Here is an 18,984-nt window from a genome sequence, read left to right on the forward strand (position 1 = left end):
AGATGGATCTCAAAATCATACAGTCATTGTTGGAAAGGGTTCAAATACACAAAAATGCTGAAAAACCAAATAATTTGTGGGACCTGAAGGACTTTTCTGAAGAACAGCAGGCAGAACTGTTCAGGACAAAGAAGGGACTCATGAACAACTATCACTAAACAAAAACACAGCTGTGGATCATTCTGGTAACAACACAAAAAAATCAAGTGTATGTAAACTTTTGAAAAGGGTCATTTTTATAAATGCAACTAATATTTTCTCTTGTGGACTATATGTAAATGTCTTTAATGTGGAATATCTTATTCAGGTCAGTACTAAATAAAAAAATAGCATTCATTTTGTTTGATCCCTCTTTTTTTGATAAAATAATTAACATTGCATGTAAACTTTTCACCTCAACTATGTTATTATTACTGCCCTATACACTATTGTTCAAAAGTTTGTGGTCAGTAAGGTTTGAAATTAGTACTTTAACTCAACAAGGATGCATTCAATTGATAAAAAGTGACAGTAAAGACATTTATGTAACACATAATTTCAGCTGTAACCTAAAAAATTCATGATTTAGCACAACTGTTTTCGACATTGATAATGATTAGAAAAGTTTCTTGAGCAGCAAATCAGCACATTAGAATGATTTGTCAAGGATCATGTGACACTGAAGACTGGAGTAATCATGCTGAAAATTCAGATTTGCACCACAGGAATAAATGACATTTGACCATTATAATAATATTTACATTATTACTATTTTATCAAACAAATGCAGCCTTGGAAAGCATAAGAAACTTGTATTAAGAAAAAATATTAAATATAACATCAAAAACAAGTTAGAAACACGCTGAGCCGTCGTTTGGGTTATAACTGTAATTTTATGTCTTCTAAGGGGAGCTGAAAATGGTTGGTGAAGGAGGAGAGAGAAGGATTTGTTCTTGTCAGGCACTTCTGCTGGGCACTACGTGGGGACCTTTCCCTGGGAAGATTGAGGCGATCACAAGAGGAAGTGACAAGGTGGGTTTGCTTATTTCTTGTGGGGGTGAATTCGAAAGAGCAAAATGTGGACATGACAACCTGAGATCCTTGGGACGTTTATTTGTAAAGGATTCATAATTCTGAGTTTTGAAACAATGTATAGTTAATACATTTAATTTCCACTTCTTTTTTCACTTCTACCAATCAAGCCTGGAAGCTTTTTTAATGCTATTTTAAAACTTGCAACAAAAATGAACAGAAAATAAGACATCTGTGACCCTGGACCAAGCAAAAAAGTCTTAAGTAGCATTGCATGGGTCAAAATTGTCATTTTTTCTTTTATGCCAAAAATCATTAGGATATTAAGTAAAGATCATGTTCCGTGAAGATATTTTTTTTTTTTTTTGCACCCTCAGATTACAGATTTGCAAATAGTTGTATCTCGGCCAAATATTGTCAAACCATACATCAATTAAAAGCTTATTTATTTAGCTTTCATGTGATGTATAAATCTCAATTTCCAAAACAAACTGGTTTTGTGGTCCAGGGTCACATTTGTCTCTACAACTGATGTGCAGAGAATGATGGGAAATGTAGTTTTGTCTGTTTAGACTTTTAGCAAACAGCTTTTCTAGCTTCTTCACCTTTATTGATTCAATATTAAATACATGAGCTTGCTTCCAACATGATTTTTTAAATTACATGCCCTCAGTTTGCAAAAAAGCAGAATTTTGAAACTTATGACATTGTTGTGGCATTCATTCATCTCATAAATAGAGGGTTTGCACTTACGTCACGATTTGGTCATTTACCCAGATGTGCGGCCATATGACAAATGCTTTTCTTAGATGTTTTGTCTTGTTTCCAGCTAAAATATCTAAGTCCTTAAATCTAAGCTCTTAAATCAAGAAGCATTTTCTATTTGAGTAAAAATTGTCTTGTTTTCAGAAAAAAAACAAGTCAATATTAAGTGCATTTTTGCTTGAAACAAGCAAAAAAAATCTGCCAATGGGGTTATAAAAATAATCTTGTTTTTGGTTGAAATAAGACATTTTTGCTTACCCCACTGGCAGATTATTTTGCTTGTTCTAAGCAAAAGCTCACTTAATTTTGACTTTTTATTTTATGTTTACTTTTTAAAAAAATAATCTTAAGAAAAAAATCAGTAAGAAAAGAAATCTAAGTAAGAAAAGCATTTTTTGCAGTGTAGACTTTTAGCAAACAGCTTGTCTTCTTCTTCACCTTTATTAAATATGTAATTATGATCTACATCAGCTTTCTTCCACCATAATTCTTTAAATGACATGCCCTCAGTCTCCAAATGTTCTCCCCACGTCTGACATTCGTTCATCTCATAAACAGAGGGTTTGCACTTACGCCACGATTTGGTCATTTACCCAGATGCACAGCCATATTGGCGATACTCAGATGTAAACAACAACATGGATTGCACAGTTAATGTACTACTGAATAGGTTGTTCTGCTAATTTATGCTGTTCAAACCATGGAAAAAAAAAGTGTTGAAGCTGCTAAATCATATCGAGAAGGACTTAGTAAGCAAGAAAGGCCTGCTTACTAATATTTCACCTACCTGACTGTAAATGATAAGAACAAACATGTATGTTATTTAATTTCATGAACAGATGTTTTTATTCTTTTTCATGTATAAACATTGATCAGTAAATATAAACAGAAACTGTTTGAACAGACTTTGAATGTAGGGACAGAAATCTCTCAAATTTGTGACCCTGGACCACAAAGCTAGTCATAAGTAGCACATGTATACTTGTAGCAATAGCCAAAAATACATTGTATGGGTCAAATTATCAATTTTTTTAATGCAAAAAATCATTAGGATTAAGTAAAAATCATGTTCCATTAAGATATTTTGTAAATTTCCTACTGTAAATATAGACAAACTTAATTTTTGATTAGTAATATGCATTGTCAAGAAATTCATTTGCACAACTTTAAAAGTGTTTTTCTCAGTATTTTGATTTTTTTTTTTTTGTACCCTAAGATTCCAGATTTTCAAATAGTTGTATCTTGGCCAAATATTGTCCTATCCTGAAAATCATACATTAATCTAAAGCTTATTTATTCAGATGTCAGTTGTCAAGATTCGTGTCCTAGAAATCCTGGTTCAGTTTGGCCAACCACAAAAGCCTTTTGTTCCTCAGACAGCTTTTTGCACTCTTCTCCTTGATTTTTAATAACTTTTGGCAGTCTATAATACTCCAAATGTTCTCCCCACGTCTGACCGATTAGTACAGCCCAAAACATGACAGTAATTTACCAATTTCAGCGGTGATAATCAACAAAATATGCGAGTTTTGTTTGGTTCAGTGGCATTGTTTACATTCATTGCCGTCAAAATGACCAATTGATGACGTGTTGTGAAACTATAATTAGGCTGTGACTTTAAATAAGTGTGTACTATTGTGGTTTAGCCAGGTCAGCATAATTTTTCATTTTGTATACAGTCTTGGTGAATTGCGGGTCATTACAGGTAGGCTACAGACAGAGACCAGACAGATTGAGAAGAGAGCAAGGGACAGAAATGAAATCATTTGAAAGCTTTTTGTATGTCCATTTTGTATTTTGAGGCCTTGGAGAAGGCGGTGTTGTGTTTTGGAGTGTACGAGAGGGAGCGCGAGTGTGTGTGTCACGGGTAATCTGTGCCCGTGGCAGGTTTACCCTGTGAAGCGGACTGGTATCGCAGACCCATTGTTGTTGCTCCTGTCAGAGCGGGGAGAGGCCGATGGAGGCCTGTGCTGGCCTGATAAGGGGAAAGAGGATTCAGCGGAGAGAGAGAGACAGGCAGAAAGAGAAAGAAATGACTCAAGGAGAGTGGAGTGCTGTGTAGACTCTGTCTTTTTCATGAAGTATTCCCACACAGTCAGATCCGCGCAAACCTCTCTCTCTTTCTGACGCTCCATTCTGAAGGTGAGGCTTTAAAAAGAGACACTATATGTACTGTAAGTAAGTACGCAGGTCGCGTGTGGATGTGCACAAAGTATAAAATACGTTTGCTTGGTTCTCACAGGTTTTTACTTGTGTTTTTAAGACAAGGTAACCATTGCTTATACTATCGCTCACACTTTAGGTTCATGATCAATAATATCCCCTTTCTCAAATCAAGCCGTTCTCAGCTTCTTGGCTGTGTGACGTAACACCGACCAAGGCCCCTCCCACGATAGATTGATTGACACGACTGTCTTACCTTAGAGCTCTGAACAGTCTGCCATCGATTGAGGTTTTTTGTTGGATGTGATAATGAACATAGCAGTTGTCATTTACCCCAGACATCTGAGCCGCTGAAGGCGCAGTGGATTACTTTCGTTTTTGAAGAGAATGCACGCCCTGATCTACGTAAATGTGTCTGTCTTTGCATGCATCATTCTTGAATTTTTACAAATTGCTTTTCCTGTACTAGTTAGCAAGTACTGCGGCTAAAGTAAACAGTGCGGCTTGTCACCCCACAGAAAAGAGGGTTGGGGTGAGCGAAGCTCATTACCATTTAAAGGGACATGCAACAAAACAGGATGCTGTGAACAGAGCTGATTTTGTTGAGGTAAAAAGGGTGTTTTTTTTTACCCTAGTATTGAGAAATTTTAACCAAAGCATGTTATAGACTTTATTAAAGGAACACTCCACTTTTTTTGTAAATAGGCTCATTCTCCAACTCCCCCGAGTTAATAAGTTGAGTTTTACCGTTTTGAAATCCATTCAGCCGTTCTCCTGTTCAGGCGATATAACTTTTAGCATAGCTTAGCATAGATCATTGAATCCTATTAGACCAATAGCATCGCGTTCAAAAATGACCAACGACTTTCGATATTTGTCCTATTTAAAACTTGATTCTTCTGTAGTTATATTGAGTACTAAGAGCGACGGTAGCAAACTTCCTTGACTATTACACCGGAATGGGAGTGTAGTTCCTAATCTTATCGGCCTAGAAAACCGCATCTTTACATTTTCCACCGGTCTTAGTATACGATATAACTACAGAAGAGTCAAGTTTTAAATAGGACAAATACCGAAACTCGTTGGTCATTTTTGAACGCGATGTTATTGGTCTAATAGGATTCAATGATCTATGCTAAGCTATGCTAAAAGTGATATCGCCAGAACAGGAGAACGGCTGAATGGATTTCAAAACGGTAAAAATCAACTTATTAAAGGAACTGTATGTAAGAAATTTATGTCAGTTAATCATAAAATGGCCCTGACATGTCACTAGACATTAAGAAATCATGTTCATTTCAAATACTTCATCATACTTCATATATCACTGACAACAGTGGTCCGGCCAGGATATTGTCATTTAAAAGTGACAGTTGCAGCCCACAACTGATGTTATTGTTGTCATTTTGTGTTTTGGTCTGAGGCTCCACCCTCCAGCTATCTACCAATCACGAAGTCAGTAGAGTTTTGTCATCCGGGTTGCCAGCTCTGCTATAGTTAGTTACAGCTGCAGCTATGAACGTGTTGGATAAAACATGTATAATGTTATGAAACCTAAAAGACCTCGTCATGAATCCGAAATACGTTGTGACAAAGTCTGAAATAAAACAAGGATTTGTATAGGAGATGCCTTTGAAAGATGGAGACGGCTGAAAACGGAGAAGAATTTGAAGACAGACGCCATCGATCTGCCGTGTCGCGCCGCATCCAGTGTAGACAGCATAATAGGTTCTATTGTATTTGTCGCGTCGCGTTGCGCCACGCCGCTCGCGTCCGGTGTAGACACGGTGTTACAGTACATCTTTACGAAATATTTGGCTAATCGCCATTAGTAAATTTTTGCGATACATAATTACTTCGCAAAACATCTCTTGTGAAGCAACAGAAGAAAAAAAAAACTCGTCACTTGCCATTGGAAGCTCCTTGTAGCAGCCTAGGTTCCTGCTGGATCCTGCCGCTTAGCTGGCAACCTCGAGTCAGGGGGGAGAGGAAGGGGATACACCGTTCTACAGTATTTTGAAAGTGATTGCAGTACCAGTTTTGGCCACAATTCTACATACGGTTCCTTTAACTCGGGGGAGTTGGAGAATGAGCCTATTTCCAAAAAAAGTGGATTGTTCCTTTAAGAATCTAAAGAATCATATCAACTTGTGAAAAATGGGCATCTGATGACCCCTTTAAAGGGACAGTTTACCCAAAATAGACATTTTGTCATTATTTACTCACACTCATAAGAAACTTATAAGAAATGTGTTAATCTTCGCAACACAAATGAAGATATTTTTTATCAAATCAAGAGATTTTTGTCCCTCTACTGAAACTCTGAAGCTTCAAAACATTTGTAAAGAGATCAAAACATCTTTTGAGGAGATGGGATCGCTTTATGATGAACGGACTTAATTTCATGAACAGATGTTTTTATTCTTTTTAATGTATAAACATTGATCAGTAAATATAAACAGAAACTGTTTGAACAGACTTTGAATGTAGGGACAGAAATCTCTCAAATTTGTGACCCTGGACCACAAAGCTAGTCATAAGTAGCACATGTATACTTGTAGCAATAGCCAAAAATACATTGTATGGGTCAAATTATCGATTTTTTTTTTAATGCAAAAAATCATTAGGATTAAGTAAAAATCATGTTCCATTAAGATATTTTGTTAATTTCCTCCCGTCAATATAGCCAAACTTAATTTTTGATTAGTAATATTTATTGTCAAGAACTTAATTTGCACAACTTTAAAAGTGATTTTCTCAGTATTTTATTTATTTTATTTTTGTACCCTCAGATTCCAGATTTTCAAATAGTTGTATCTTGGCCAAATAGTGTCCTATCGTAAAAATCATACATTAATCTAAAGCTTGTTTATTCAGATGTCAGATGATAAATCTCAGTTTCAAAACATTTACACTTATGACTGGTTTTGTGGTCCAGGGTCACATTTGATTCAAAATATCTTCATTTGTTTTACAAAGATTAACAGGTTTCTTATGGGTCTTCATTTTTTGGGTAAACCATCCCTTTAAGTATTCAAGGAGCCATCAGATGCCCTTTTTCCACAAGTTGGTAAAATTCCTTAGGGTGTTCACAGTGACCTGTTTCGGTGCATGTATCTTTAAATGATTTGTTCACCCCGCCCCTCTCTTCCGTGGGGCGTGTCCACGCCAGACAAGTGAATATATCCGTATAAGGCTCAGAGGTGCTCCTATTCAAATAGCTTGCTTTCTATGTAGAAAGCGGCTGCAATTTGAAACAGCTCACTGGGTGAGACAGTTTTAGACTCAGACAGCCTATAATGAGTTGGCTGCATTTTTTCTTTTTTAGCTTTTCTGAGCTGGCAGAGGTGCCAGAAACCTAACTGAATACAAGAAAGATGCTTTAATGCTAAAAAAGTGAAAATTTCATCCAGTGTCGCCTTTAAAGTTTTGTGCGTAACTCAACTTGTTTTAAAAGAATGTGTACAGTGTAGAAAAATATTTTTCATCAAAATGTCAAGTTTAATTAAAGTTTAATTGTAGCTGTTTGTGGATTTTACCAGCAATTTCTAGGTGAAAATTGTACTGCTTTTTTTTTTCTCAGTGTAGTTGATGTCGTTTGGCATAAGTGTGTATGCATGGACCCCAAGCAGAGCCCCATGCCATCAATTTGTACTAATTTCAGATGAATTCATCAGAGCCCTTAGAGGTGAAGTGGATATGATCTGTGCTACCTGCAGGGATCAGGAAACGTCCGGCTCTAGAGCAGCATCATCCCTTCATATCCCTGTGGGGGAGGAAAAGGGAACCAAATGCTTTCCAGACTCTCAGACGGTTATCAGTGCGCTTATCTCTGCAGGAGCTCACGCTCCCTCTCTCTCGGGCCAAATCTGCATTTTTGCTGAATCGTATCATCTTCCTGCCGACTGGTCAATCCCAGACAGACCTGACAAGACTTTGTTTTATGGCCTATTAGAAATTGAGAGACAGACACAAAGAAGAAGATATACTCTTTGTGATGAAAAAGCACACTTGTAACAAGACTATTATTACAGAAATGATTGCAATTTAATGTATTAAATTTACAGTTGAAGTCAAAAGTTTATATACACCCTGCAGAATCTGCTAAATGTTCATTATTTTAACAAAATAAAAGGGATCATATAAAATGCATGATTTTTATTTTATTTAGTACTGACCTCAATAAGATATTTCACATAAAAGACATCACATATAGTCCACAAGAGAAAGTAATAATATACCCCGTTAAAAAATTTACATACATTTGGTTTGCTCATTGATGCTCCAGACGGAAAAACAATGCATTAAGAGCCAGGGGTGTAAACTTTTGAACAGAATGAAGATGCGTGCATTTTTTCTTATTTTGCCTAAATATAATTTTTCTTCATTTAGTACTGCCCTTCAGAGGCTCTCAATGCATGGTTTTACCTTCTGGAGCATCAGTGAGCATTTGAACCTGCTGTAATAGTTGCATATGAGTCCCTCAGTTGTCCTCAGTGTGAAAAGATGGATTTCAAAATCATACAGTCATTGTTGGAAATGGTTCAAATACACAAAAATGCTGAAAAAACACATTTTTGTTCAGGACAAACAAGGGGCTCATGAACAACTATGACCAAACAAAAGCAAAATACAGCTGTGGATCATTCAAGTAACAACACAGTATTAAGAATCAAGTGGATATCAAAAATAAAAAAAATATGATATTTAAGCAAAATAAGAAAAAATTACAAATCTTCATTCTGTTCAAAAGTTTACACCCCTGGCTCTTAATGCATTGTTTTTCCGTCTGGAGCATTGGTGAGTGTTTGAACCTCCTGTAATTAAGAATCAAATGTATGTTAAGTTTTAAACAGGGTCATTTTATAAATTCATCTATTATTTTATTCAGGTTAGTACTAATTAAAATTAACATGCATTTTATATGATAATAAGTAATTAACATTTAGCAGATTCTGCAAGGTGTATGTAAACTTTTGACTTCAACTGTATATTAAATGCAATTACCTAAAATTAGCTGTTTTTAACACACTTAAGTATTATATTTAAGTACAGTTTTTTTTTTAAATATACTTTTAAGATTTAAAGTACACTATGGGTGCATGTGTTCAAAAGGCGAGCATCGCAGACATCACACAACTATGTAAGCATGCATTTTTTCATTTAACAGAAATATCCATTTAATTTAGTCATTCTGTTTTCAAATATGAAATCAAATCCATCCATTCTTTTGAAGCCCATGCCAGCTCTTTAAATTCCCTGTGTGTGGGTGTGAGGAAGCTGTGATGCTGTGATAGAGGGTTCAATGTGTTTAAAGATCAGTGCTCAGCATCTGCTTCTTCTGTCTCCAAGTCCATGGCGTTCCATTCTGGATCCCAAAGCTCCCAAAGGATGAGATCTGATCAGGTGAAACATTCAGAGGATCTCTAACAATACAGCCATTCAGAGGGCGAATGGGACGGGGTGTGGCCTGCTCACACACATGCATGGAGATATAGCATTGGGATGGCCTTTGGGAATGATGAATTCATGAAGTTGTTTAAACAAGATCTTTTAGGTTTGTCTTTTAGGTTTTAGCAGTTTTGGCTAATCTCTACATTGTGGTTGGTCGCTTTACATGTCGGTCAGATGGTCTGTTCTGATGTGGAGGATATTGAAGTGTGTTTTGTGTCACAGGTTTCGCTGGTGTTGAATGGAGGTCCTCGCTGGCTGATGGACATGATGTGGGTCAGTGCAGAGGACGGAAAGAGCAACTGCGCCGTTTACAGTAAAGGTAAGAATTTATTCTTTGGGCTGACAAATGTTTTCTGTTAGACTTTTGTGCCTGAGAAAGTGTGTCAGGGTGTTAAAGACCCTGAAATGGCTGGACAAACACAACAGAAACTAATGAGAGCAGAAGAAGTGTTTTTGATAAGTACAAACTATTTAAATGCATGACTTTGTGTGTTGTGGATAATATAGAGTGGTCAGTGTTCACTGAAATAAGGTCCTTGCTAGTGCCTGAATTTTGATATACTTACATATTTGTTGGTAACACTTCACAATAAGGTCTCATTAGTTAATGTTAGTTAATGGATTAACAAATATTATTTTAAAATGAGCAATGCACTTGTTGCAGTATTTTTTTAATCTTTGTTTGAAAAATTTGTACGAGAAAAAAAAAAAAAAAAAAAAAAAAAAAAAATATATATATATATATATATATATATATATATATATATATATGTATATATGTATATATGTGTGTGTGTGTATATATATACTGTTAGTTCTGTTAGTAATGTGAGCCCAGGTCCATTAAATAACATTAACATACACAAATTTATTAATACATTTAGGAATTAACATGAACTAAGATTAACTAATAAATGCTTAAGATGTATTTTTCATTGTTAGTTCATGTCAACTAATGTAGTTAATTGATGTTAACAAATTGTAAAATATTACTTTGTTATTCTGAAACAGCTTCAAGTTTTTTTTTTTTTTTTTTTTTTTGAGAAATAAAAAATGTTATAGATGACTAAAAATGTTATATTCTTAGGTAAATATTTTAGGTTAAATAGTAATGTTAATGTTTTCATAAATACTGAATTAAAATTGTAATAACTGGAAGTCTATTACTATTTGTTCCTATTTTATGTTTATTCTATAGTTATTTTATTCTACTGACAGCTATATCGACCAATATGTTTTTCAGATGACTGATACTTTGAACTGATATAAATATGTCTAGTGTAAAAATTTTAATTAAGGTCAAAATTAAGAATAACAAGTGTTTTGACAAAAACCATAAAAATGCTTAATATCGGCGCCGGTAATCGGTTGACCCCTAGTTTATTTATGCTGAAAAAATAACACTTTTATAACTTTTATACAAAATTATTTATGAGAATATGAAAATGAAAATGTTCAAAGGTTTAATGTAAGATTTTAAAAAGAATGTATATTGATATTCAGCAAGGACACATTAAATTCTTTTTTAGATTAGATTTTTCTATTACTTTTTTTATAATGTAAAAAAATTAAATGTTATATTCTTAGGTAAATATTTTAGGTTAATGTTTTCAAAAAATACTGAATTAAAATTGTAATAACTGGAAATTTGTTCCTATTAATTGTTTATTCTATAGTTATGTTATTCTATTGACAACTTTAAGTTAAGTTTTTCTTAATGGTTTATAGTAGGGGTAGACCGATATGTGTTTTTCAGGGCAGATGCAATACCGATTATTACAGATCAAGTAGACAGATGACCGATAATTTGAACCGATATGTACGTCTAGTGTCAAAATTTAAATTAATGTCAAAATTAAGAATATCAAGTGCTCTGACAAAAACTTTCTTTAAATGCTTTTAAATTTATTTTATCTGCAAATCATTTTTTAAAATGACATACCGATATCGATATCCATAAAATTCTTAATATCGGTGCTGGTAATCGGTTGACCCCTAGTTTATTTATTCTATGTCTGTTTAAACTAATGTCAAAATTAAGAATAACAAGTGATCTGACAAAAACTTTCTTTAAATGCTTTTCAATTATTTTATCTGCAAATCATTTTTGAAAATGACATACCGATAACTATAAAAATGCTTAGTATTGGCTCTGGTAATCGGTTGACCCATAGTTTATTTATTTTATGTCTATGTTTAAACTAATGTCAAAATTAAGAATAGCAAGTGCTCTGACAAAAACCTTCTTTTAATGCTTTTAAATTATTTGTAATTTTTTTTTTATCATTTTGAAAAAGACATACCGATACGATAACCATAAAAATGCTTAATATCGGCGCTGGTAATCGGTTGACCCCTTGTTTATTTATTTTATGTCTATGTTTAAACTAATGTCAAAATTAAGAATAACAAATGCTCTGACAAAAACTTTCTTTGAATGCTTTTCAATTATTTTATCTGCAAATCGTTTTTGAAAATGACGTAACGATACCGATAACCATAAAAATGCTTAATATCGGCTCTGGTAATCGGCTGACCCCTTAGTTTATTTATTCTATGTCTATGTTTAAACTAATGTCAAAATTAAGAATAACAAGTGCGCTGACAAAACTTTCTTTAAATGCTTTTCAATTATTTTATCTGCAAATCATTTTTGCAAATGACATACCGATACCAATAAAAATAAAATTGCTTAATGTTGGCGCTGGTAATCGGTTGATCCCTAGTTTATTTATACTGTGTGTATATTTAAACTAATGTCAAAATTAGGGATAACAAGTGCTCTGACAAAACTTTCTTTAAATGCTTTTCAATTATTTTATCTGCAAATCATTTTTGAAAATTACATACCGATACCAATAAAAATAAAATTGCTTAATGTTGGCGCCGGTAATCGGTTGATCCCTAGTTTATTTATTCTGTGTCGATGTTTAAACTAATGTCAAAATTAAGGATAACAAGTGCTCTGACAAAAACTTTCTTTAAATGCTTTTAAATTATTTATAAATCATTTTGAAAAAGACATACCGATACGATAACCATAAAAATGCTTAATATCGGCGCTGGTAATCGGTTGACCCCTTGTTTATTTATTTTATGTCTATGTTTAAACTAATGTCAAAATTAAGAATAGCAAGTGCTCTGACAAAAACCTTCTTTTAATGCTTTTAAATTATTTGTAATTTTTTTTTTATCATTTTGAAAAAGACATACCGATACGATAACCATAAAAATGCTTAATATCGGCTCTGGTAATCGGCTGACCCCTTAGTTTATTTATTCTATGTCTATGTTTAAACTAATGTCAAAATTAAGAATAACAAGTGCGCTGACAAAACTTTCTTTAAATGCTTTTCAATTATTTTATCTGCAAATCATTTTTGCAAATGACATACCGATACCAATAAAAATAAAATTGCTTAATGTTGGCGCTGGTAATCGGTTGATCCCTAGTTTATTTATACTGTGTGTATATTTAAACTAATGTCAAAATTAGGGATAACAAGTGCTCTGACAAAACTTTCTTTGAATGCTTTTCAATTATTTTATCTGCAAATCGTTTTTGAAAATGACGTAACGATACCGATAACCATAAAAATGCTTAATAACGGCTCTGGTAATCGGCTGACCCCTTAGTTTATTTATTCTATGTCTATGTTTAAACTAATGTCAAAATTAAGAATAACAAGTGCGCTGACAAAACTTTCTTTAAATGCTTTTCAATTATTTTATCTGCAAATCATTTTTGCAAATGACATACCGATACCAATAAAAATAAAGTTGCTTAATGTTGGCGCTGGTAATCGGTTGATCCCTAGTTTATTTATACTGTGTGTATATTTAAACTAATGTAAAAATTAGGGATAACAAGTGCTCTGACAAAACTTTCTTTAAATGCTTTTCAATTATTTTATCTGCAAATCATTTTTGAAAATGACATACCGATACCAATAAAAATAAAATTGCTTAATGTTGGCGCCGGTAATCGGTTGATCCCTAGTTTATTTATTCTGTGTCGATGTTTAAACTAATGTCAAAATTAAGGATAACAAGTGCTCTGACAAAAACTTTCTTTAAATGCTTTTAAATTATTTATAAATCATTTTGAAAATGACATACCGATACCGATAACCATAAAAATGCTTAATATCGGCGCTGGTAGTCGGTTGACCCCTAGTTTATTTATGCCTTATTTATAACTTTTATACAAAATTATTTATAATAAACTATAAATGAAATGTTCAAAAGTTTGATGTAAGATTTTAAAAAAGGATGTATATTGATATTTAGCAAGGACACATTAAATTCTTCTGATTTTTTTTATAATGTAAAAAAATTCTTATATAATATTTTAAATAATCAAAAATGTAGCAATGTTTCAACAAAATATATTAACATAAAATATTAAATAATAAAACATATTTAAATATCAATATGTATTATTTTTTTAATATTTCTTTTTACTATATTTTAGATCAAATAAATGCAGTCTTGATGAGCATAGAGACTTCTTTTAACATTAAAAAATCTTGCAAGCCCAAACCCCTTTTGAACAGTAGTGTACATATCTGCGTTTGTATTTTTGGTAAGTGTCCTTCGCAAATAGATAATCATATTTAAGGGTCTTTGACATCAAAAAGTTAAACTACCATATGCTTTGACCTCAAAGTTGTAGAACACATGGACTGAAAGCCACAGCTCAACTTATAATTTCGATTTCATGGGGTCTTAAACCCCATGTACAGTGAATCTAAAAAACCATGTGCCCTTTTCCGAGATAAAGCCACGGCCCATTTTGAACCAAAAGAAGAAAAAGTGAGCAGTAATAACTTACCATTCCACGAACAAATGCTCAATGTTTAAAGAGCAGAAAGATAACTCTTTGTTGCTGGCGCTCGCTCTCCTTGACTAACAGTGATATTTCCGCTAAAGTGCTCCAGTTTTTTATTATCTGCAGGGGCTTAATTGATTAATCTACTTACAGTACATGTGTAAGTTCAACAGAGAACAATCCCTTCTCCATTCTGAAAAAAGACTTGAGGAAATGAAAGACTTAAAGGCCTTTATCGCACTTATCTGAGAACACAGAGAAATAGAATAATGGTTGAACATCTCCAGCAATGTCAAATTCCATTATCAGTGTATTCAAACAGCACCGCCCCCCTGGAGGAGTCGACGCTCCGCCAGCACGAGCACAGCGATTGCGTTTAATTAAAAGACAACGCTGATGAACTGAAGGGCTTTCAACAGAGAACTTATTAAGGAACTGAAAGGGGGTCGGGATCGATTAGGCCGGGCTGCCGGATATCTCACAAACTCTCCGGTTTACTGTACTCAGCCAGATTGCAGAGTTAGCTTTCCATGCGCTGGTTACATCAGAGTTTTTGGGGGTGAGGATTTTATACTCTGTGTGTATTTTAGGATGCATTCACATATTCTGGATTGATGGAGGAATCATTGTAGTACAATGTTGGCGGTTGTGCTGGGTATTGACAGATTTCACAATTTAATTCCTATTTATAAGCTTTAGATTACATTCTGAAATGGTTTTATATAGTTTGGAGAGGTATATACTGGTGATTTGGTTCATTATTATAAAATTAAAGGTAAAAATTAACAACAGAGTCTAGATCTTTTAACAACTTTTCAAGTTTATTCAAACATGCTTTAAAGGAAGACACTGCAGGCAAAAACTTTTTCATGCACCTGTCAAGTTTGAGATTTTGGGCTTTTTGGTGTTTCATAAAGTGTTTTTTTTTCAGACTAGTGGAAGGAAAACACCCAAAAGACACTGTTAAGTGTCTCTTTTATAGCACTTTATCTGTTTGTGACAATAGATTTCAGTTACAACCCATATTTTTAAAGGCTGTTTTCTCAAAATGAGTTTTTTCTTCACCACTGAGCCATAAATCTCCACTTCAGTAGCACTTACACACACCAAACTTTACATTTGTATTCCTGTCTATAGGTTTTTACAGAGGGATTTGTTCATATACAATTTTCTTGATTTTATACAACATTTTGTACTACAAATGTATGCAAATTAGTTTATATTTTATTAAATAATGTCTCATTTGAATATTTAAACCTTACATTTTAGAAAACTTGTAATACAAATTTTTTTTGCAGTTATCAATGTAATCAATCAACTAGGTAAGTAAGGTGATAACTATTAGTAATTTTTTTTTACCCTATTCACCTACAGTATCTCACCTAACAGGCACAAATACAATCAGGATTTAATATAGCAAATATATTTAGTAAAATGCTGCTTTCCAAAATGATTTTTTCTAACTAACTAATGAGTTCATGGACATTGAATGTGTTTCCTGAGGTAAATGTAATGTTGTTAAACGTGACATTGTTTACAAGCCGTTTTATTGATCTTCTTCCATGTTAAAACACTAAGGGATTACTTCATGATACATTTTAGTATGTTATTTAGTTTTTTTTTAAATACTTTCTGATGTTCATTCATGCTATAACTGGTATTAATAAGGAAGAGGTGATCTGTTTGTGTGAGGTGGCCACAGCGATCTGTCACACTACAATAAAGAGCATCAAAACACTATTTATTGTTGGAATTTGGTGATAAAATTGACAGAATTAGACAACTCAAAAGTAACACAAAGCAGAGGGCTTGTTGTGATTATTGCATAGTACCCATACTATACTTAATGTTTAGTGAAGCTTTGTTCATGCATCAACTAAAAAAAGCATAGAAGATTGATCTTGGGATTTAAGAATTGATATCAGTTCATCAAAGTGATTAAAGCTGATAATTGATATTGTAAACTCAGCCCTAGTCTCGCATAGCCAGATCTTTACACTGATGGCAGAAGGTCTGGACTCCATCACAGCTTTCATTGGCCAGGGACTGCCAAGAGGCCATCTGACAGACATGTAAGGGTCGGGACACACCAAGCCGACTTCAAAGCGGGGACATGTTGTTGCCTTGCATCGGTTGCGTCTGGATCAAAAAGCTGTGCTTTAACACACCACACAGACTATAGCTGACTGCAAAATAGCATATGTGTTCTTCGCCTGCATGAGAGGACTTAACTGTCTATATCAGCAGCTATCAATAGTTTACATTCATGATTCAAAAAAAGAAACTGAAACAAGTTATGAAAATATTCGTGTATTGGAATTCTGTTTGTGCTGTCTTGACTTACTTGCTCTCTTTCATCATTTTCTCTTTAATTGCTGTGCACTGGCTCGTTTGCTAAATTGAACAGCTAATCAGAGTTCTCACTCTTACCAAAGACCAAGAAGCCAATTCAACATGCTGAATTGGACAAATTGCCAATTCAGACAGATGCTCAATGCAACCAATCACAATTCATTCTGTGCGTCATCATGATTGGGCGCATTAAAATGTAAAGTCAGTCCATGTGATAACAGACCGGTGTGCAACCAATAAATCATTAATTTATTATTCATTAATTTAAAGTCTATGCCATGAACTTCACATGCTTTTGAAAATCCAGTGTTTAGTTGACCCTGGCAAGTGCTCATTGTCATAGTTGTAAACACTAAGGCTGTCTCTGACTAAAGATTTTTCTAGTCTAATCATTTAGATGACTACTCGTCGACTAGAAAAATCACAAATTTATATTAAATGAATTGTGTGTTTACATTAAATAAATATATCATTTGTATAATATTACTTTAACTAATGAAATACATACTGGGTGTGGGGAACTAAGCCATAACAAGCCTTTAATAGCCTATTCCGTGCTCAGACGCACAGATAAAGCTTGCCACAAAGCACTTGCAAAAGTGATGAATATTTGTTGGGGAAAATAGCAAGGATGTATTTTATTTACTTATTAATAAACTTGTCAGTGTATAAGAGACTATCCTACTCCAAAAAAATTACCCAATAGGTCATTTGTGCAAGCACCTTATTATGACTTATATTTACGTTATAGTTTAAACGCCCTGTAGCTGTCGTAAAACTAATCAAAATCAAAATGTATGGACTTTTTACACTGTCCCTTACCCAACATTTGTCCTATTTCCATTTTGAAAAACACATTTTAATTAACACATTTGACAAATGTGTTGAAAAGTGATTTTAGAACCCATGATCGCTTGATTGCATATCTCTACGCAATGCTCTACCAGCTACACAAAACGTGAATTGTGACACAGATAAAAGGGTACTATGCAATAATATAAAACTGTCCTGTTGTCCATAGGGGCACAAATTTAGTAAACACCCCGATGGGTCATATTTCAGGGATTTGACAAATGACCTATATGGCTGTATTGGTTGGAGGACATGTTTAAGTAGACATTTCAAGCTTTCTATAGATGTTTTTTTCATGTCTGTGAGGCAAGTATCCCATAGAATGAGTTTTGGTTTATTTTTGTGATGCGCTTCAATTCACAGAGACCAAAGTGGCAGAAAGCACATTGTGTATTTTATCTTTTGTTTAAAAAAACAACGTTTTGATGATATTGTGAGTGTATACAAATAAAATTAGACCCTTGACAGTTTCAAATAAGGTATTACTCTTATCTTTATGAGCAAAAAATGATGCCGGATTTTAAGATGTTTCCACTTTTAGCAGAAAAAAAATTCCAGTGATTGCGTCAGTGCTTCCATGTCATGCAGTACCGCGTTAACAGATTCCACATTCCACACAAACACTTGGATATGTGCCTTATAGCACATATTAATCTAGGTTAAAGTTAGAGCAAGCCGCCATGTAAAGTTGCTACTACTTACATGTTTCATTGATGAGCCATATCTGAGGTCGATGAATGATCGATATACTAATACCTCAAGGACCAGCTGTTAACAATCTGTCTGCCACAAACACAGGCCATTTTTTTTTCATGACTGACTAAAAGTTTTAGACCAAGTAAGAAATCTAATGTCAGAAATCCTGCTGCTGCACATATAACAGAAAGCAACCCCCATATATAGTATTAGGGCTGCACGATAAATCGCAATCGCGATTAATCAAAAGCTGCAATCGTCATGCGTATCTTTCAGTGAAGCACGGTACTGTGATCAGCAGTAAATCTTCATCCGAAGGCCAGAGGGTGCTTTCATTCTCAAGCGGAAACTCCAAATACGCCCGAAGAAGAAACCCAGGACATGCCTATTGCTGCAGCCGAATAAACAGATTTAACTGCTTTCATTGTTTCAACGTGACTAATAAACACATAAGTACGACAATGCATGGTTTATCTTATTAACATTTCCCTTATAATACAGTAAATAATAATGCAATGCCTTTGTCACTGCTTAGAATCCTATGAATACATCTCACAGAAGGATTTATTTCAGACACTCGACTGATGTTATGAAGTGAGCCTGGAGTAAAAACATGTTATTAAATGTGGTATTTTCATGTGCTTTCAGATGTAGCAGCATTTCTTCACAGAGCTGTAGTTCACTGAGAAGCTACGCAAACAGCTGCCATTTTCAATATCAATATCCTGTGATTAAATTGTCTCCAATAATGAACTGGAAATCTCCAGCAGGTGCTTTCAGATGGACGAGGTGCTTTTCAACACATTTGTCAAATGTGTTAATTAAAATGTGTTTTTCAAAATGGAAATAGGACAAATGTT

The 18,984-nt window shown here is 34.0% G+C and overlaps 1 protein-coding gene across 1 annotated transcript in view; it reads left to right on the forward strand.

Moving 5' to 3' along the window:
- zfpm2b (zinc finger protein, FOG family member 2b) overlaps positions 1-18,984 on the forward strand; it is a 160,594-nt gene that overhangs the window by 56,824 nt on the left and 84,786 nt on the right. The window contains exons 4-5 of the mRNA XM_073822402.1: positions 887-1,011; positions 9,616-9,712. Of these exons, the coding sequence (XP_073678503.1) occupies positions 887-1,011; positions 9,616-9,712 (222 nt within the window). The remainder of the gene's footprint in view (positions 1-886; positions 1,012-9,615; positions 9,713-18,984) is intronic.

This window comes from Garra rufa, chromosome 17, assembly GCF_049309525.1.
Source record: "Garra rufa chromosome 17, GarRuf1.0, whole genome shotgun sequence".
Lineage (NCBI taxonomy): Eukaryota > Metazoa > Chordata > Actinopteri > Cypriniformes > Cyprinidae > Garra > Garra rufa.